This window comes from Aotus nancymaae, unplaced genomic scaffold (assembly GCF_030222135.1).
Source record: "Aotus nancymaae isolate 86718 unplaced genomic scaffold, 86718_ANA_hifiasm-v0.15.2.pri h1tg000028l, whole genome shotgun sequence".
NCBI lineage: Eukaryota > Metazoa > Chordata > Mammalia > Primates > Aotidae > Aotus > Aotus nancymaae.
Genome location: NW_026988441.1, coordinates 18436741 through 18458809, shown reverse-complemented (window position 1 = coordinate 18458809; position 22069 = coordinate 18436741). Strand labels below are relative to the sequence as shown.

The 22069-nt window shown below is 38.5% G+C and overlaps 1 protein-coding gene across 3 annotated transcripts in view; it reads left to right on the top strand.

Moving 5' to 3' along the window:
- Positions 1 to 22069, top strand: part of LSM14A (LSM14A mRNA processing body assembly factor) — a 56321-nt gene that overhangs the window by 15792 nt on the left and 18460 nt on the right. For all 3 annotated transcript variants that reach the window (XM_064381502.1, XM_021676531.2, XM_021676530.2), the window contains exons 2-4: positions 10289 to 10452; positions 12449 to 12578; positions 21582 to 21704. In XM_064381502.1, the coding sequence (XP_064237572.1) occupies positions 10289 to 10452; positions 12449 to 12578; positions 21582 to 21704 (417 nt within the window). The remainder of the gene's footprint in view (positions 1 to 10288; positions 10453 to 12448; positions 12579 to 21581; positions 21705 to 22069) is intronic.

Here is a 22069-nt window from a genome sequence, read left to right as displayed (position 1 = left end):
GTACAGGAAGAGATGGTGGAGGCTGAGGGACCAATGTTTTCATTCAGTGCAGTATTTGCTAGCAGGAAGAAAGTAATGTGGGTAAAGGTGAAGAAGGGGCCAGAGAAGAGAGTGCAGATGTGCAGAAAGTGAGAGTTTGGGGAAGCAGGCTGTGATGTGCTTCCAAGAGCCAGACTGTCGAATGTTATTTTTTGTAAGGCGCTGCTCTTAAGTAAAAAACCCAAAGTCAGCTTTCTTCCATTCTACCTTCAGGGCTTGTGCAAGAGTACTGCATTATGGAAGAGATGGGACTTTTTAGTATTTAAGTAATTAAACCTTCCTTTTTTTGTGTTAAATTCATATATAATACCTTATTCTAAGATAACTCAGTTTCTGCATCTCAGTTTCAGCAAGGGTTCATGAATGGACAAGAGCTATACATATAAATGTCAGCTGTATAAATGTCAGAAAGAGAAGAAAAATACTAACTGTAACTTTCTTATTTCCTAGTTTGCTGCTTTTACATGTAGACTTTTTTAAATATGCTGAGGTTAGTTTTGTTTTTCCCACTTTCCCATCCTATCAACGTCATTTGTTATTTACTCTAAACAATCATTCTTTCATTTTATGCTAAGTGAGTTTCTTTTATAATTTAATTCAGTTCCCTTTATATTTAACACTGTTCAGTATTTTTGGAAGTAGCTTACTTAATAGCCTTTTTCACTGTGCGATTTATTCAAGAAATACTCAAATGTCAGCTATATGTAGAGCACTGTGTTAGATTCTATGGGAGTTGCAAAGATGATCTAGATACACATCTTTCTTCTGAAGATCTTTAAATTCTAGAAGGGTAATATAGACAGAATGATAGAATACTGTATGGTTTTCAAAGGAAGAACAGATTACTTCAGTCCAGGTGGAGTTGGATGATGGTTAATTTTATGTGCCAACTTGACTGGGCCACAGTGCCTAGATGTTTGATCAAATATTCTCGATGTTTCTGTGAAGGTATTTTTTGTATGAGATTAACATTTAAATCAGTAGATGGTGAGTAGCCTCCATTTGTGGGTGGGCCTCATCCAATTAGTGGAAGGCCTTTAATAGAACAAAGACTGACCTCTGAGCAAGGGGTTCTGCCAGCCTGCTCTGCAGATTTTGGATATACCAGGCCTCCATAATCCTCTGGGCCAATTCCTTTAGTCTTGTTCCATGTTTGTATATGCACACCTGATTGAGTCTGTTTCTCTGTAAGACCTTGACTGATACCTACAATCTTCAAGTGGAAATTTAGGATACCCTAAATGTGGGGAGAGCTATAATAGAGGACAGAAAACCTGATTTGTGAACTGAGAATAATAAGCTTGGTTGGAATTTAAGTTTGAGTATGTCGGGACCATATCTTGCAACTGATACTTGACTGAGGAGTTTTAACTTTTAAAACTGCATCATAAATCTTATTCCAAGTTTTCATTTGAAATTGGTCTTAGTTTCTTAACTTGCTTTGTAAGCATCTTTCAGATAATTCAGTGTTTCATTTGTAGCTCCCAAAGTTTGATATTCAACAGACTTGTTTCTTTTTCTTTTCAGTTGACATGAAAGCCTAATTTATAATTTTTAGTTCATGTCAAAAAAAAGTTAAGGCTGGGCGTGGTGACTCATGTCTGTAATGCCAGCACATTGGGAGGCTGAGGCAGGTAGATCACAAGGTCAGGAGATCAAGACCATCCTGGCCAACATGGTGAAACCCTGTCTCTACTTTTAAAAAAAAAAAGTTCAGGCTTTTATTTATTTATTTATTATTTTTTTTAAGACAGAGTCTTACTCTGTTGCCCAGGCTGGAGTGCAGTGGTATGATCTCAGCTCACTGCAGCCTCTGCCTCCAGGGTTCAAGTGATTTTCATGCCTCAACCTCCCAAGTAGTTGGGATTACAGGCGTGTGCCACCTCAACTGCCTTTTTTTTTTTTTTTCCCTGCCTCAGGTTTATTTGTACAAATAGCACAGGAGGACCCCAGCCCCATGCAGATGGCAGCCCCGGGGGATCGCACCAGTCCTTCTGTCCTCATGTTGGCAGAGAGAGATATCTACTCTGAAGCCTTTGTAGGGGCCTGGGCACCTTTGGGAGCCTGAGCTGGAACTGAAGCTGGAGGTGCAGCCTGGGCCTTGGTTTGATCCTTGGCCTTGGCCTTGTGCTTCTTGGCAAAGTGCATGTTCCTCAGGAACTTGGGGTCCACCCCCTTAAAAGACTCATATCTTTGTGACCGGGGTTTCTTGATACCATTTCTGTGCCATTTTCGGGACTGGTTGTGTGTGGTGTGGTTCTTGGACTTGGCCATGTCTGCACCTAAGCCGCAGTTCCTGAAGCGCCTAGGACCGGAAGAGCTTTATTTAAAAAAAAAAAAAAAAGAGACAGGGCTGATCTCAAACTCCCAACCTCAGGTGATCTGCTTACCTCAGCCTCCCAAAATGCTGAGACTACAGGTGTGAGCCACCATGCCCAGCCTAGTGTCAATTTGGGGGAGTACTAGCTTCACTTAAGTATGTATTTTAAATATATAATATTTATCATGCTTAAACTTAGAACGTTTTTGGTATTTTATAATAGAGATATTGTATTGGGAGGTTTGTCACTATAACTCACTTCTCTGGCCTTTTACTCTGATTGTATGTACAAGTATTAATACATTGATGACCAGTTTGGCATTAGGATCATGTTTGAGCTTGACTAAATCTGGAGACTAGATGAGTAATTTTGCCAAATAATTTGACCCTGTTTTTTTGTTTTGTTTTGTTTTGTTTTTTAAAGACATGGAATTTCTATAAATCTTTGTTATTATTTGGAGCTAGAAACTAAAAATTGATTATATTCTTAAAACTAATAAAATTATTAGCTGGGCACTGTGACTCACACCTGTAATCCTAGCACTTTGGGAAGCTGCAGTGAGTGGGTTATTTGAGCCCAGGAGTTGGAGACCAACCTGGGCAACATGGCGAAACCCCATCTCTACAAAAGAAAAATACAAAAATTAGCCAGGTGTGGTGGTGTGTGCCTGTAGTCCTAGCTACTCAGGAGACTGAGGTAGGAGGATAGCTTGAGCTTGGGAGATAAAAGTTGCAGTGAGCTAAGATTGCACCACTCTACTCCAGCCTGGACTGGATGACAGACAGGGACCCTGTCTCAAAAAAAGAAAAGAAAATTATTAAAGCAATGTAGCAACATGATGAAATTTAAAATGTAGAGGACAACCACACCTAGTTTCCCCATTCTCCCCAAACTACTTTTATTATTTTCTGTATTCTCTTGTAGGCTGTATTTGTAGGTATGCCTGCACATATGTGTTTGAAGTTGAAATTCACATAACATGCAGTTAACCATTATGAAGTGTACAGTTCAGTGGTACTTAGTGTAGTCACAGTGTTGTGCAGCTACCACCTCTCCTTAGTTTCAGAACTTTTCATCATCCTAGTAAAACACCCCTAGGCATTAAGTAATCCCTCCTCGTATCCCCTATACCGTATTAACCACTAATCTGCTTTCTGTCTTCATGGCTTTTCCTGTTTCGGATATGTTATGTAAAAGGAATCATACACTGTGTGACGTTTTGTGTCTAACTTCTTTTACTCAGGGTAATGCTTTCATGCTTCACTCTTAATGTAACATGTATTAGCATTTTGGTTTTTATGGCTGAATAATATTTCACTACATATATTTTTAAATATATATATAACATATATGATATATAGAGATCACAATTTGTTCATTTGTTGGTGGGCATTTGGGTTGTTTTCACCATTTGACTGTTATGAATAATGCTGATATAAACATTTGTATACAAGTTTCTGTGTGGACATAATCTCTGGTACTTTATTCGGGCAGCGCTAGCAAACCAATGTTGTTAGTACTTAGCAATTTGCCAGACTGTAAGTTCCCTGAGGGTAGGGACATAAATTTAGTGCTTGCCTCATATTACTTAAATATTCCAAGCCTGCTGAATTACTATATTTTCAATAATTCATGATAATCCCCAAAATATCCCAGAATCAGATCAATATCTATTCAGCTACATTTTGACTTAATAGTAGTATTATGGCTTAATTTGAAGCCTAATGCTGTGTCAGCTTCAGGGATTAGGAAGTGAGGAATCGATAGTAGTACTTATTAGAGGCATTACAAGTGGTATTGAGTGTTTAGTGGACCTTCAAATCCAATTCAGTGACATCAAATCCAAGTAAGCAAATAAGACTGAGCTCCTTGAGAATAGGAACTGGTTTCCCTAGCATTTAGCACAGTACGTGGGACAGGTGGTGCCCAGTAAGTATTTGAAAAAAATGTTATGAAATGCAGTGACATACAGTACTTATGTTCAGCTTAAAGCTCTAGTCACATTACATATGGTTGATTTACATTGGAATGTGTAGTTGCTGTAGAATCCCAAAATGAATAATAGAGTAAAAATGTTTCTTTCTCAAAGTACTATGTGTTATGAGTGAAAAAAAAAATGATTAGAACATAATCCAGATTTTGCCAGCCAGGCAAAGGCATCTGTGCTATAATATAAGGTATGCCTTCCTGCACTAAGAGGAACAGGGTTTATGGGAAAACTAGGATTAGGAGCAGACCATTTGAAATCTGTACATCTTTGTAATTTAAGCACTAATTTAAACGTAATAAAAAATGCTAGCATGCTTAAGGTTTTAAACAAATAATTTGGTAAATTTAGAACTTTCCCTTTAAAAACAGTAAAGGTGGCCAGGAGTAGTGGCACTACTTGTGGCTTGCTGTGTTTAGCTGTTGTTACCTGCAAACGCAAAAAAATAAATAACATTTTAGGAAATGAACCAATGTGATTTCTGAATGTACTGACATAATTCCCTTATTTACCGATTGCATGTGAGCTAATGTATGTACTGTAGTAAAATAGTTCTGGTAGTTCTTTACCTTTTCTGTGCTTACCATGCCTCCTTCTACTCTTTCTACTCTTTTTTTTTTTTTGAGACAGAGTTTTGCTCTTGTTGCCCAGGCTGGAGTGCAATGGCACGATCTCAGCTCACTGCAACCTCTGCCTCCCAGGTTCAAGCAAGTCTCCTGCCTCAGCCTCCCTAGTAGCTGGGATTACAGGCGTAAGCCACCATGCCTGGCTAATTTTTGTATTTTTAGTAGAGACGGGGTTTCACCGTGTTTGTTAGACTGGTCCCAATCTCCCAACCTCGGGTGATCCGCCTGCCTCGGGCCTCCCAAAGTGCTGGGATTACAGGCATGAGCCACTGTACCTGGCCTACCTTTCTACTCTTAATGCTCAAGTTTTAACCTTTTGGACTTCTCATTTGTTCTGTAACAGTATCTTCTAGCCATGTGTACCCTTCTAATCTCTCTTGTGTAATTTGTTCTTCACAATACTACAAGAACTCTATTGCGTTGAAAACCCCAAATCTGATTAAGCCAGCCTCCATCATTAGAGCATGTTTCTCAAATGCTTGTTGTGTACAAATCGTTCTTATTCTGTGGTTTCTGTTTTCATGCTTTTTCAGTTTGTTTAATTTGCCATATGATAGAGTTTTTCTTCACACCATATTTTGGAAAGTATGCTCTTAGTTTTAAATTCTAATATGAGTTACTTTGAAGACCCACAGTAGAATTTAACAAATTCTTTCAAATAACAAATTTTAAAGCCTTCATTTATTATCAACTAACCAAAAGAAAAAGTATCAAGTGACTTCTACTTGACATGATGAGAGATCGAAGTATAAGTTTAGATACTACTGCCTGTTGAGTTTTCCTCTCTCTCCATTCATTTTCATCTCCTAATTTTTGTTAAAATGTTGTGATACACTGTTCTTAGTTTGTTATACTTTGTAACTTTGTAGTCTTTTCCAGAACTATTTCTGTTCTAGAACCATATAAATTGGTATGTACACTTCTGTCCTTAAATGAATTTATTGTCCATTTGTTATCTTTGGATACCACTTTTTTTGAATTCTTTATTTTGATATAGCAAAACATAAGTCTCTGTGGCTTGTAGTGTACTGATTTATTTTTTTTTTCTGGAAATACAGTGAAAGCCTTTGATGAAATTTAGGCCTTCATGTCAAAACATTTCTATTCTGTTATATCTTTAATTATATTTTCTCTTATTCTTTTGTCTACCTAAGGGGCAGCAGTTAACTAACTGTTGGATCTTCATAACTATCATCTTCTCTCTAACCTTTTTATTGCTATACTATTTCATGACATCTTGTTTACATTTTCTCAAAATTACTCTCTTCTAGTGATTTGGTTTTACTTCATTAACTGTTCTGTTTGTTGATACATTTATTAGTTATGCTGTTTTATTTATCTTATATAGTTTTCATTCCTTAATTCTGCATGCTACCTTTTCAGTGTTTTAATCATGAGAGTCTATACTTTGTGTTTTTCTTGTGAATGTCAAAGCAGTTCTTTCAGAAAATTTCTTCTATTTTCTGTGGTAAGTATTAATACTGAATATATTTCATCTACTTTTTTTTTTTTTTTTTTGAGACAGAGTCTCACTCAGTCACCAGGCACCAGGCTGGAGTGCAGTGGCCCAACCTCGGCTCACTGCAACCTCCGCCTCCTGGGTTCAAGCAATTCTCCTGCCTCAGCCTCCCGAGTAGCTGGGATTCATCTGCTTTTTGAAACCTGTGTCCTCTCTGTCAGGGCAAACTGCTGGTAATGGGGAAAAAACAAAAAGTAAGCAAATGAGGCCAGGTGCAGTGGCTCATGCCTGTAATCTCAGCACTTTGGGAGGCCGAGGTGGGCAGATTACGAGGTCAGGAGTTTGAGACCAGCCTGGCCGACATGATGAAACCTCCTCTCTACTAAGAATACAAAAATTAGCTGGGCGTGGTGGTGGGTTCCTGTAATCCCAGCTACTTGGGAGACTGAGGCAGGAGAATCACTTGAACCCGGGAGGCAGAGGTTGCAGTGAGCCGAGATCGCGCCACTGTACTCCAGCCTGGGCAACAGAGCAAAACTCAGTCTTGTGGGGAAAAAAATTAAAAAAAAAAAAATGGACTCACACCTGTAATCCTAGCACTTTGGGAGGCTGAGGCGGGCGGATCACCTGAGGTCAGGAATTTGAGATCAGCCTGGCCAACATGGAGAAACTCCGTCTCTACTAAAAATACAGAGAAAGAAATTAGCCGGGCATTGTTTTGGCGGTCACCTGTAATACCAGCTACTTGGGAGGCTGAGGCAAGAGAATTGCTTAAACCCAGGAGTCGGAGGGTGCAGTGAGCTGAGATTGTGCCATTGCACTCCAGCCTGGATGACAGAGCAAGACTCTGTCTCAAAAAATAAGAAGAAGCAGCAGCAAATGAAGACCGTGTCCTCTTTGATTCTTCTCTTCTCCTTTGCCTTTTTACTTTTCTTCGATCATTGCCTCTCTCTTTTTCTTCTTTTCTTCCCTTATTTCATTCCTGTAAAATTTTTCTTGATTCCATGATTTTTCAACCCTTTTTTTTCTTTTTTTGCAAAACATGAAGTGCAAATTCTCTTTTACTTCACTCTGAATTTACCTGGTTACGCTCTGTTAGGCCTTAGGAAGCCTAATAGAGCTTCTCTAATTTTGTGGACGGACCTTTGACAAACCCTTTGTGTCAGGATGAGCTCATCTGCTTCTTTGGAAGCATGAGACTTTATTTGATGTGATGGTACTGAGGTTAGGGGTGAGATTGATTTATTTGTAATTTCTTAGTCCTTTCTCCTTATCCTTCCTTTTGGATAAAGGTCAAAATATAAAATCTTCCTACCTGCTTAAGTACTTGACCATCAGAGAAAGGGAGCTTCGGGTAGGCCATTCCACTTTTTTTTCCTCATCACACCTATGTCCCTATTCCCATCTTAACAAGTTGAAGGTACTAGTCAAAATTTCTCTGGAGGGAGGAGAGGGCAGGGGATACTGCGTATGGATTCTGGGCTTGGTCTTTCAGTTTCAGCTAACTCATTCTGTACCTGAATGATACTGTTTAATAAAATTTCATGGTATGAATTTGAGAATTTTTCATGATTGTAGGGATATTTTAACTTCCTTTTTCTTTCCTTTAGTTTTAGGGAAGGATTTTCTGCCAAATTGCCTGTGCTACTATCTTTCCTGGAAGTCTCATAAATACTAGAAAGAATTTTTAGAATAAGAGTGTAAAGACATTATTTATACTGAAATGACATTCTTTTTTTTTTTGAGTCAGAGTCTCACTCTGTCACCCAGGCTGGAGTGCAGTGGCATCATTTCAGCTCACTGCAACCTCTGCCTCTTGAGTTCAACCAATCCTCCCACATCAGCCTCCTGAGCAGCTAGACTTACAGACGCGTGCCAACATACCCACCTAATTATTTTTTGTATTTTTAATAGAGATGGGATTTCACCATTTTTTGGCCAGGCTGGTGTCAAACTCCTAACCTCAAGTGATCTGCCCACCTTGGCCTCCCAAAGTGCTGGGATTACAGGCATGAGCCAGTAGATCCAGCCTGACATTCATCCTTAATCCAGCACTGCGTTAGTTCTACCAAAAAAAAAAAAAAAAAAGCATATGCATTAAAAATGTTAAGGGGGGCCAGGCATGGTGGCTCATACCTGTAATCCCAGCACTTTGGGAGGCCAAGACAGTGGATCACTTGATGTCAGGAGTTCTAGACCAGCCTGGCCAATATAGTGAAACCCCATCTCTGCTTATAAAATACAAAGATTAGCTGGGTGTGGTGGCACACACCTGTAATCTCAGCCACTCAGAGGCTGAAGCAGGAGAATCTCTTGAACGCAGGAGGCAGAGGCTGCAGTGAACCAAGATCGCATCACTGCACTCCAGCCTGGTCAACGGAGTGAGACTCCATCTCAAAAAAAAAAAAGAAAAAAGAAATGTTAAAGGGTTTACTTCCTCGAGTCTACTCTTTAAATGAATAGTATATGATGTTTCATATTCTCTATTTGGAACATCTGTATGGATGCAGACATTTTCAGAATTCTCCCAGGACAATGAACCTGGAACTTTCATATTTATAAGAAACTTGGGGATTTGGTTATTTTATTTGTTTTGAAACAGGGTCTGTCGCCCAAGCTGGAGTGCAGTGGCACAGCCACGGCTCACTACAGCCTCAACCTCCCAGGATCAAGCAATCCTTCCACCTTAGCCTCCTTGTAGCTGGGACTACAGACATAATTTTTTTTTAAAATTAGACACCTGGCTAATTTTTTTAAAAAATTTTTTATTTTTTGTAGAGATGGGACATCACTCTGTTGCCAGTGCTGGCATTTACAGACATGAGCCACTATCCTTAACCATAGTAGCTTAAAATGCAGATTTTTGGACCCTGTCCTCAAAAAGTTTTATTCAATAGAAATCTTCATTTGTAGCCAGCTTACTGTGTTGCAGGTGTTCCCCAGTTTAGCTTTGAGTAATGCTATCTTCATTGTTAAAATAATCAGATTTAATTATATGGTTGATATTTTAGATAACTAGGATATTTTAGGCTGTCCCATGGGGCTGAATAGCTGGCAGCGATTTGGCTTGGCTTCTAGAGGACTTACTGCTCAGCAAATAAATGTTATGAATGCCTTCATTGCTTCTCTGTGTCCCAAAGACCAATACCCAAACTTTGAGATTTTGTAGACTGGAAAAATCTTTGTCTCACCCTCCCTCCAAAGAAAGACATGGGTTGCTAATTTTTATTTTGCTGAATGAGGACATTAAAAATAAATTAACAGTGAGCCAGGCACAGTGGCTCAGGCCTGTAATCCAGCAGTTTGAGAGGGCAAAGCAGGAAGATTACTTGAGGCCAGGAGTTCAAGACCAGTCTGTACAAAATAGCAAGACCTAATCTCTCCTAAAAGATAAAAATATTAGCTGGGCTTAATGGCACATGCCTCTGGTCCCAGCTACATGGGAGGCTGAGATGGAAGAATCACCTGAGCCCAGGAAACTGAGGCTGCAGGAAGCCATGACCACACCACTTCACTCCAGTCTGGACAACAGCTTGTCTCAATAAATAGGTAAGTAATGAAAGGACATTTTAATACCCCACTACAACCACTAAAGATTCAAATAAATAAAAATATGAGAGGAACACAACCTCATAATACTGATTTTTGGTAGTCTTTTATTTTCTGTATATTTAACTTTAGATCAAACCTACTCTATTTTCCTCTTTTAAAAAAATCGTTTAGCTATGGATGAATGAATACTTTCTCAGACACTTCAAACTACTGCTTAGTACCTGAAATATAACACACAAAATCTGGGGTACTACTTGAATTTGATGAGTCGTCACACATCTCACATCCTTTGTTTTCTTGCCAGTTCGATCCTTTGGTACAGAAGACAGACCAACAGATCGTCCAATACCACCTCGAGATGAAGTCTTTGAATACATTATATTCCGTGGGAGTGACATTAAAGACCTCACTGTTTGTGAGCCACCAAAACCACAGTGTTCTTTGCCTCAAGACCCAGCTATCGTTCAGGTAACTGATAGTAAATTTTTCTTGGAGTACAGGTAAACTTCACACAGGGTTAGTCTTGACTTTTTTCTCTCCCAGTTGCATGTTGATATAGCTTATCATTTCCAAGTTACCTGGATACCTGAAATTACTGGATAATGATCTCATCTAGGTTTTTCTCTTTGTATCATAAATTAGGACCAAGGTAAAAAACAGCTGAGGAATTTATTATAAAATATTTTCTAATTTCAACAACAATTACAATAGCTAACATTGAAGGCTACTCTGTAGAAGCACTGTGCATATAAGACACCCTCTGAAGTTGGTACCATAATTATTCTCACTTTTAACAAGTGAGGAAATTGACATGGAGCCACAGTTTGAACAGATCCAGGCAGCCTGCTTCAGAATCTAGGATCTGTGCTACCATACTATTGAGATATGGTTTATATTGCAAACCAGGGCAATAACAGTTCTTAGACAAGATTATTAGGTTTAATGGGAAAAAAAAGCAAAATCACATTGTTCTGCATATTATATAATATGCAATGTTCGTCTTTGTTTTGTTTTTCTTTTTCTTTTTTCTTTTTGAAATAGAGTCATTGGAGTACAGTGGCATGATCTCAGCTCACTGCAATCTCCACCTCCCGGGTTCAAGCAATTCTTCTACCTCAGCCTCCTGAGTAGCTGGGATTACAGGCATGCACCACAACACCCAGCTAATTCTTGTATTTTTAGTAGAGATGGGATTTCACCATGTTGGCCAGGCTGGTCTCAAACTCCTGACCTCAAGTGATCCACCCACTTCAGCCTCCCAAAGTGCTGGGATTACAGGCATGAGCCACTGTGTCTGGCCTGCAGTGTTATATAATAAGAAAACGTAAACATAAATGTATTTTAACATATTTAGATCAGCTCTTAAATTTCCCAATTTAAGCTTTTTAATAAGGAATTGTAAATTTTGTTCTTACAGCATAAGCTAGAGAAATTCTCTACTCTCATCTATCCCTACCCTTGTTAAGTCTTATTTTGGTGAAAGGAAGCCTGAAATAATCTGAAAAAATGTGAATCTCTTTAAATGGAGAAGGAAGAGACACATTCTTAATAGAGATAGCTGCCTACACCAAACATTGGTGGTACCTTACTGTCTCTTATATATGGCCTTTGATAATTCTCCAGGGAGCCAGTTATTTGAGTAATCAGTTTTATGGAATGAAAAAAACTAAGAGTGAGCAAATGAAAATGGTGTTGAATAACTTCTTCCAATCATCATAAATTTCTACTTGATCTTTTTTATTCATTCAGTAGTATTTATGGAATATCTTGTATGTGTTTAACACTAGTAGTGAACACACAGAAAAGGTCCTGCCATCAGTGAGTGTATGTCCTGGTAACCTTTAACACACTTCATGTTTATGTTATGAAACAGTTTAAATGAGATAATATATGAAGTATATATGTATTAACATATAATATATTTTAAAATATATATGCTTTAGGTTTAAGTTAAAGTTTTTATAAAATGTTACTCAGCTTAATGTAAGTATAAGTAAAAATGTAAATGGTTTTACGTGGGATATGTTTGTTTCTACATCTCTTTCCTGTGAATTTAATAGTAGGCCTCAAATGATTGAAAATAAGTAAAATCACAAGTGAGATTTATATCAGCATCAGACTAAAACTCAGTATTACTAAAAGTTACTTTTCTCATGTTTTTCTTCAGGCAAAGGTACTTTACTTTAAGAAAAGTAACTATTGCTTTTCTCTATCTATAAAACTCTTAAATGGGGAGTTTATTGTAGAAAAAAGTATTTGTAGTCACATTGAGTATAATTGGCACGTTATAGGCAGATATTGAAATCAGAAAGTTCTTTGGCTGTTTTAAATGCATGTTGTAATTCATTTTGTATCTAGTAGTTATAATTTAATAGTTTTCTTAAAAATATAAAAATCTGGAAATTTTTTTCATTATATACATGTAACTTAGAGCTTGGAAATATAACCCATGATTTTCCTTCAGTCCTCACTAGGCTCATCGACTTCTTCATTCCAGTCCATGGGTTCTTATGGGCCTTTCGGCAGGATGCCCACATACAGTCAGTTCAGTCCAAGTTCCTTAGTTGGGCAGCAGTTTGGTGCTGTTGGTGTTGGTATGTTTTCTTTTTCTTTTACTTACTTTTTTGTTTTTGTATTCTTCCTTTCTTTGCCACAAAGGTATAGAAACTCAACACAAACTTTTAGAAATGTTTGATGTTCCTTTTGTAACTTTGTTTTATAGTGTTCAGAACACATATTGATGACATTTTAAAGCCTTTATTTAATATTATTATAATATTACTGGGTTTTTGAAAGTCAACTTTTACAATAGTAACTTTTTTTTACACATAGTTATATCTAACATCTACCAAATCTTATTGGTAATTGGATTTTTTTTTTCTTTTTTTGAGACAGAGTCACGCTATATCACCCAGCCTGGAGTGCAGTGGCCTGATCTCCACTCAACTGCAACCTCCACCTCCTGGGTTCTAGCAGTTCTCCTGCCTCAGCCTCCTGAGTAGCTGGGATTACAGGTGTGCGCCACCACACCCAGCTAATTTTTTTGTATTTTTAGTAGAGATGGCATTTCACCATGTTGGCCAAGCTGGTCTCGAACTCCTGACCTCAAGTGATCCACCCACCTCAGCCTTCCAAAATGCTGAGATTACAGGCGTGAGCTACCGTGCCCAACCTAAAACATTTTAAACATAGATAAGACATGCATACATAAAGATACACATAGCATGATTGAGGGCTTGGTTTTGTTTCTCTAACACTGGTTTTGAAACAAAGCTATAACAAGAATGTACAGCAGGGCTGGGCGAGTAACAGTCTTACTTATGGCTGGAGAGGGTCAAGGGCTATTGAGTGCAAAATCTGGATATAACCAGATTAGCTCAGTGTTTTTTTTTTGTTATAGCTGTACATTTTAGCATTTCAGTACACTTTATTCCTTGGTAAAGAACAGTTTTAAATTCAAGTTTTTGTCCCTAATCTTTTAAAATTTCATTGAAATAATTATTTATCAGGTAACTCTGTTTGACTGCACCACAAATTTAGTTTCAGGTGTATCTTGAAACTCATTAATATGCTAACAAGTTTTGTTAAAATTATTACATTCTTTCCTCTGAATATACTTTTTATACAGTTGTGACTTAAGTATTTAAATGTTTTACTTATTCACAAAATAATAAAGAATGACCAAAAAAAGCAAACTAAAACTGAACAAATACAAACATAAAGCACAGATGCTATCACATATCAAATTGATAATATAACCACATAGGGGAAAAAATAATTCAGATAACTTTTACGTTCTTAGTAGGATATACTAACAACAAATAGAACTATTAACTATTAAGAACACTTGGCCAGGCACAGTGGCTCACACATGTAATCCCAGCACTTTGGAAGGCCGAGGTGGGTGGATCACCTGAGGTGAGGAGTTTGAGACCAGCCTGACCAACGTGGAGAAACCCCATCTCTACAAAAAATACAAAGTTAGCTGGGTGTGGTGGTACATGCCTATAATTCCAGCTACTCTGGAGGCTGAAGCAGAAGAATCACTTGAACCTGGGAGGCGGAGGTTGCAGTGAGCTGAGTTGCAGTGAGCCAAGATCACGCCATTGCACTCTAGCCTGGGCAACAAGAGTGAAACTCCATCTCAAAACAAAACAAAACTTGACTTCAATTTGTATTATTGGTGTTGTGGTTTGTTTTTTGTTGTTGTTGTTCCCTCTCCCCACCTCCGGGATAAGATCTGGCTCTATGTCCCAGGCTCAAACCATCCTTCCACCTCAGCCTTCTGAGTAGCTGGCATGCACCACCATGTCCAGCTAGATTTCTGTATTTTTTGTAGAGACAGGGTTTTCCCTTCTTGCCCACGCTGGTCTTGTGAGCTCAAGTGATCCACCCACCTTGGCCTCCTTTTGGGATTACAGGCATGAGCCACTGTGCCCAGCCAGGTGTTGTTAATTCTTAAACTGTTTTGTATATATTATAGGATGGGGCAAATGAGTAAAATACTTACATTAGGAAATAGTGTTCTTACCATGGAGAAGGGAAATAGAAATATGGGATGAGAAAGAACCCTGTGATGCTGAATTTAAATAGATGGTATGAGTATGAACCCATTTTTTTTAAAAAAACTGGTTATTTCCTTGCTCTGTAAGGACCTAGAAACAATGGAAACTCAGTAGCTAAGAGCACATGTACACTCAGCGCTTAGTTTCTAAATACCACTCCCCACTAAAAGGAACAGGGGCCCATTGAAAAAAAGAAGGAAAAAACATACTTTTTTCACATAAAAATACCTGCTATTAAGTAGAAGGAGTAGTAGATAAATTGCCATTTTCTAATTTCAATGTAATAATAAACCAGATTTTAAGCTAGGCCTCTTTTCATTTTTGGTCCCTAGTATTCTGATTTTAAAAGGAAATGTAAATGAATTAGGTCACACTATTGCTATTTGATGATTTTTATATGTTTACATTTTCATGTGTTACTACTTTTGCTTTTAATTTTTATTTATTTACTTATTTATTTATTTTGAGACAGGGTCTCATTCTGTCACCAGGCTAGAGTACAGTGGCACAACCACAGCTCACTGCAGCCTAGACCTCCTGGGCTCAAGCAATCCTTCCACCTCAACCAGCCTGGCAGCTGAGACTACAGGCACATGCCCTCATGCCTGGCTAATTTTTGTGTTTTTTTGTAGAGACAGCGGCTCAGCCTGTTATCCAGGCTGATCTCAAACTCCTAGGCTCAAACAGTCTGCCTGCCTCAGCCTCCCAAAGTGTTGGGAACTACCATGCCCACCCTTATTACTGGTTTTTAATAAGTCTGTGTTTGTTTTTGAGACAGAGTCTTGCTCTGTTGCCCAGGCTAGAATGCAAAGACTCCGGCACTTTGGGAGGCTGTAGGGGAGCATTGCTTGAGCTCAGGAGTTGGAGACCAGCCTGGCTAAACCCTGTCTCTACCAAAAAAAACAAAGGCAGGAGTGGTGGCAAACTCCTGTAATCCCAGCTGCTCCAGAGGCTGAGGTGGGAGGATGATTGCTTGAGCCTGAGAGGTAGAGGTTGCAGTGAACCAAGATCACACCATTGCACTCCAGCTTGGGAAACAGAGCCAGGCTGTGTCTCAAAAAAAGAAAAGAAAAAGAAAAAATCATCTTGCTTATAGTGAAAAATGTACAAATTAAGTCTACACTAAGACACCATTTCTCGCTATCAGTTTGGCAAAAACTCAAAGTTTGATTATATACATACTCTTTTGGCAAGTCTGTGAAGAATATATACTGTCATACGTTGAAAAGAATAATATACCAGGTAGAATTAAAGCACTTTTTTTAAAGCTGATGTGAAAATAATTCTTATGTGCAAGAGATTAGATCATTACTGGTCTTAATTTCTGAACGTTTAGGAAAAATTAAACATCTCACAATAAATGAAGCATCAAAACAGTATTTCTGTATGTTACCATTGAACAGTAGAAAATAAGAGCTTACTGTTGCTGTTAGAAAAATAATTTGTAGAAACAGTGAAAGGTACAGATTGACCAACTATCTAACATAATTCTGTAGCAAGGATTAAAATGAACAAATATGGAGCAATTAGATATTTTTTCTGTTATATTTACTCTAGTTGATAAGGTCAGCTGGTTGTTCTCAACTAATTGAGACAGGTTTACTAACATATCATGGCATGCTCTTTAAGTTTCATAATCTTATGTGCCAGATGGAGGAATATTGGCTGAATAGACCATCAATGGGTACATTTTAGTTGGTTAAATAGCCAAACCATATTGGAGCATGGTTCTCCATGCTAATTTTTAATTATGGAGTGATGAAGCCTTGAAAGCATGCTTATGAACTTCATGGGTAGCATAAAGCCAGGAGGGTGTTTCAAGCATTATGGATGTTAGACTAAGGATTGTTACAGATCAGGCCAGGCACAGTGGCTCACGCCTGTAATCCCAGCACTTTGGGAAGCTGAGCAGGGTGAATCATTTGAGGTCAGTGAGGTCAGGAGTTCGAGATCAGCCTGGCCATCATGGTGAAACCCTGTCTCTACTAAAATACAAAAAAATGAGCCAGACATGGTGGCACACACCTGTAATCCCAGCTACTTGGGAGGCTGAGGCAGGAGAATCGCTGGAACCCAGGAGGTAGAGGTTGCAGTGAGTCAGGATCACGTCACTGCATCCATCCTGGGTGACAGCGAGACCGTGTCTCAAAAAAAAAAGATTATTAAACATCTACTTTGGTAAAATGTGAAGGAATGAAACATTCCAATTAAAATGTAGAGAGTATCAGACTGAATTAATTTTTTTAAAATGGCCCAACTATATTATGTTTACAAGAGATACACTGAAAGTAAAAGAATAGAAAAAGGTATACCACAAAAACACCAATAACAGGAAAACTGTGTGACATACATTAATGTCAGACAAAGCAGCTTAAAGATCAGGAGTACTAACAGAGATAAAGGGGGGTTCTTCATAAAGATGAGGATCAATTCATCAGGAAGATACAACGGTCCTAAATGTGTAACTTTTTTATAAAACAGTATACCCAACAATTGCAGAATATTGTTTTAAGTAGACATGGACTGCTCAACAATATAGACCAAATACTGCGCCATAAAATCAGTCACACTAAATTCCAAAAGGATTAAAATCATACAGGATATCTTCTTAAACCACAAAATAATTAAACTTGGAATTAATAAAAGTAACTTGAAAAATCCCCAAATCAAGTAAACTTGTTAATCACTAATAGATCAGAGAAGAATTTACAAAGGAAATTAGAGAATATTTTTAATCTGGGCCAGGTGCGATAGCATACACCTGTAATCCCAGCATGTTGGGAGGCCAAGGTGGGAGGATCACTTGAGGCCAGGAGTTCAAGACCAGTCTGGGGAACATAGAGAGTCCTTGTCTCTACAGAAAAAAATTTTTAATTAGCTGGGCATGGTTGTACATATCTGTAGTCCTAGCACTCAGAAGGCTGAGGTGGAGAATTGATTGAGCCCAGGAATTCAAGACTGCAGTGAGCTGTGATTCTGCTGCTGCACTCCAGGAAAGGTAACAGAGCTAGACCTTGTCTCATTAAAAAAAAAAAAATTTTTTTTAAATGTTTATTTTTTTTGCCGGGTGTGGTGGCTCACGCCTGTAATCCCAACACTTTGAGAGGTTGATGCGGGTGGATTACCTAAGGTCAGGAGTTCGAGACCAGCCTGGCCAACATGGTGAAACTCTGTCTCTAAAAAAGAAAAAAATGTGTATTTTTAATTTAATAACCAGAAAGTTGGTAGGTGGAGCTAAAACAGTGTTTAGGAAAATTTTCATAGCTTTAAATACATGTATTAGAAAATAAGAATTTTTGGCCAGGTGCAGTGGCTCACGCCCATGACCCCAGCACTTTGGGAGGCTGAGGTGTGTGGACCACTTGAGGTCAGGAGTTCGAGACCAGCCTGCCCAATGTAATGAAAACCTGTCTCTACTAAAAATACAAAAATTAGTCAGGCATATTGGCATGTGCCCATAGTCCCAGCTATTTGGCAGGCTGAGGCAGGAGAATTACTTGAGCTGGGGACGTGGAGGTTGCAGTGAGCCAAGATGGCACCACTGCAGTCCAACCTGAGTAACAGAGTGAGAGAGACTCTGTCTCAAATAAAAAGAAAATAAGAATTTTTAAAATCAGTGCTCTAAGCTACTAGTTTAAGAAACTGGAAAGCTAGGCCCGGTGGCTCACACTGTAATCCCAGCACTTTGGGAGGCCGAGACAGGCGGATCACGAGATCAGGAGTTGAAGACCAGCCCAACCAACATGGTGAAATCCCATCTCTACTAAAAATAAAAAAAAATTTTTTAAATTAGCTGGGTGTGGTAGTGTGTGCCTGTAATCCCAGCTACTCAGGAGGCTGAGGCAGGAGAATCACTCGAACCCAGGAAGCGGAGGTTGCATTGAGCCGAGATTGCGCCATTGCACTCCAGCCCGAGCGACAGAGCGAGACTCCATCTCAAAAAAAAAAAATGCTAGGAAAGGGCCAGGCATGGTGTCTCATGCCCGTAATCCCAGCACTTTGGGAGGCTTAGGCTGGCAGATTATCTAAGGTCAGGAGTTCAAGACCAGCCTGGCCAACATGGTGAAGCCCCATCTCTACAACAGTTAGCTGGGTATGATGGTGGGTGCTTGTAATCCCAGCTACTCAGAAGGCTGAGGTGGGAGAAACACTTGAACCTGGGAAGTAGAGGTTACAGTGAGCTGAGATTGAGCCATTGAACTCCAGCCTAGGCAACAGAGTGAGATGCTGTCTCAAAAAAAAGGCTTAGGAAAAATGGTTAGCTGGGCATGGTGGTGAGTGCCCGTAGTCCTAACTACTTGGGAGGCTGAGGTGGGAGGATTACTTGAGCCCAGCAGTTCAGTGCTGCAGTGAACTGTGATCATGTCACTGCATTCCAGCCTAGGTGACAGAGTTAGACCATATCTCTAAAAAAGTTGGCAGGGATGTGGGGGGACAACTAGGATAAAAAATGAAAAAGAATAATTGTCCCAAAAGTAATAGATGGGGAAGAAGAAAAAAAGATAAGAGCAGAAATCAGTGAAATAAAAATAGATTATACATCAGCAAAGCCAAGAGTTTGTTTTTGGTGGGTTTTATATATATATATATATATATATATATATATATATAGATTGATAAGCCACTAACAAAACTGATTAAGGAAAGAAAGAAGAACCAAGCAAGTTGCCAATATCAGGAATGAAAGAGTAAACATCCTAATAGATCTTAAAAGAATAATATGGGAATATATGAACCGCTTTATGTCAGTAAATGTGACGATAGTTTGGATGAAGTGGACAAATAGTAAACCAACACAAGAGGAAATAAAATCTCAATATCTCTGTATCTGCTAATGAAATTGAAACAGTAATTTAAAATCACCCACAAAGAAAATTCTAGACTGTTTACTGTTATATTCTACCAAACATTTAGGGAAGAAATAATTTTTACTAATCTTACACAAACTCTTTCAGATAGCTGTGCACCATGGTGCATGCCTGTAGTCCCAGTTGCTCGGAAGGCTGAGGCAGGGGGATTTCTTAAACCCAGGAGTTCAAGGCTGCAGTGAGCCATGATAGTGCCAGTGTACTCCAGCCTGGGCAACAGAGCAAAACCCTGTCTCTTAAAAAAAAAACTTAGAGAATAGAGAAAGAGGAAGTATTTATTGACCTGATAAGCAAGACAAAATAACTAAAATACCAACTATGACTAGATTGCTACAAGAAAATTATAGATCGCTGTCTCTCATGTACATAAATGTAATAATGCTTAACTATTAGAAGCAGAAGCCAGCAATTCAGAAGAAGGATTATACATAATGACAAAGATTTATCTCAGGACTGCAAAGCTGCAACATTTGAAAATCAGTTGTAACTCACCACATTAACAGACAAGGAATAAAGAATAGAGAATCCAGAAATAGACCCACTCAAATACAACAGAGTACCAAGACTGTTCAGTGGCAGGAGAAGACATTGTATTAATAAGGGGTGTTGCAGCAGCTGGTTATCTGTGGAAAAAATAAACCTTGACCCCTGGCTTAAACTATAAATTTAAAATAATTTGGAATAGATTGTTGACATAAATTGGTAGTAGAATTGGGATAGAGGGAGGGGTGTATGGCATGATCAGGAAATTACAGAAGAGGTTTGCTTTAATCATTGAATGTGTAATCCAGAGGACAAGTAATGGAAGGCCAAGCCAGGTGAGGAAGCACAGAGCAGCACAGAGATACAAATATACATCAGTGTGACTGATGTCTTGGTCATTGCCCAGGAATACTAGAAATAATTGGATGGGTTCAACTTCCCACAGAATTCTTGAAAGCACCAGTCCCCGCATTTCCAGGATATTGTGGGAACTTGTATTAGCTACTGGAGCTGCAGCCACACTGGATTGCACCCTCAAGGTAGTCTCAGTGGCTCCCATTGTCTGAGATACTGTGCTGTTTTTTGAAGCCACATTTTAAGAGGGATAAGAAATGGAATTCATTAAATTCAGAGTCCAAGAAAGGAAATAGGGGGTAGTGTCATAAAGACCAGGTAAGGTGAGTAATGTTTGAAAGAACTGGAGTTGACTAGCCTGGAAATGAGCAGATTGCAAGGGGCATGATTGTAATCTTCATGTGTTTGAAGAGCAGAAGGGTAAACTTCTGCTGTGGGCTAGACTGGTGAAAATACAGAAAATGATGAGAGAGGAGGTAGGTTTTATTAACTGAAGTAAATAGTTTGACCTTTTATCTTGAAGACAGTGGGAGCCATCAGAAGGTCTAAATCACTGTAGTAGTGTGATTACATTTGTATTTTGTAAAAAAAAAAAAAATCACTCTACCATCTTTAGGTTGGATTTAGAGGTTATGGAAGAGAGAGTTGCTGTTGAAATATAGTAAAAACCTACATTCATGAAATAATATGGAGAGAGCACAGTATATCAAAAGCAAATGATGGATAAGCACTGTAGAAACTTAGAGAAGAAATTTGATACAACCCAGTATGGCAGAGAATTGGGCCCTTTCTAGGGACTTTGTTACTCATATTGCCAGAACTTACTGCAGCTGCTTTAGGCAGAATGCAGCCTCTCAGTCCCATCTTAAGGGGAAGCGTTGGAACCAGAGACCATTGTCTGTTGCCTTGGAAATGCTGAAAAAGCTTGTAAACCTGTCTGCTGATTTGGCTATTTGTGCAGATACTTAGTATTAGAATCATTGAACCTTAATGTTGGTGTAGAATGCACTATTTCTGCTACTTCTCTAGCTGATATGGGTCCTTGATGTCCTATCTGCATAACTGCCTAGGGACAGTACTTCATGTGTTATAAAAATGGTTTGCATCCAAGGATAGTGAACAGTATATTGGCTCCCCACCCCACCATATTGCCATAGAATTCCCAAACTATTATTCAATACACTTTAATTTCCAAGGTTATTAATTTGTACATGTGTTGGGGGAGACGTAGACAATTACCATCATTAAAATGCTACGTTACTTTGTATCATTGAAAAATGTAAAACATTTTTTTAAATTTTTTATCATTTAAAAAAATCTCTTTAAGCTGGAAGCTCTTTGACATCCTTTGGAACAGAAACATCAAACAGTGGTACCTTACCCCAAAGTAGTGCGGTTGGTTCTGCCTTTACACAGGATACAAGATCCCTAAAAACACAGTTATCTCAAGGTAAGCTGTCTCATCCCTAAAATATTTTCATTCTAAACTTCTATAGTGGTTTTTATCTTTTTCTAAATGTCAGAGCTTTTGCAGCTTGTAAATCACGTGTATAATTTCTATTTGGTTCTTATTTGTCTCCCAATTGCTGTATTGCAATGAATATACTATTGAATGACTCCCACTATTTAACCTTATTACAATTCTCAGATCATAAAACTGAAAAGCTGAGCATTCTCTAAGTTGGACTTTTTTTTGCAAAGCAATTATATAACTTGTATGTAACACTTAAATATATCAAATTAGGCTCAGATTCACCATTAAAGTTGAGCTATCCAAGATGAATTGGAAATACCATCTGAAAAAAACTGTGTATT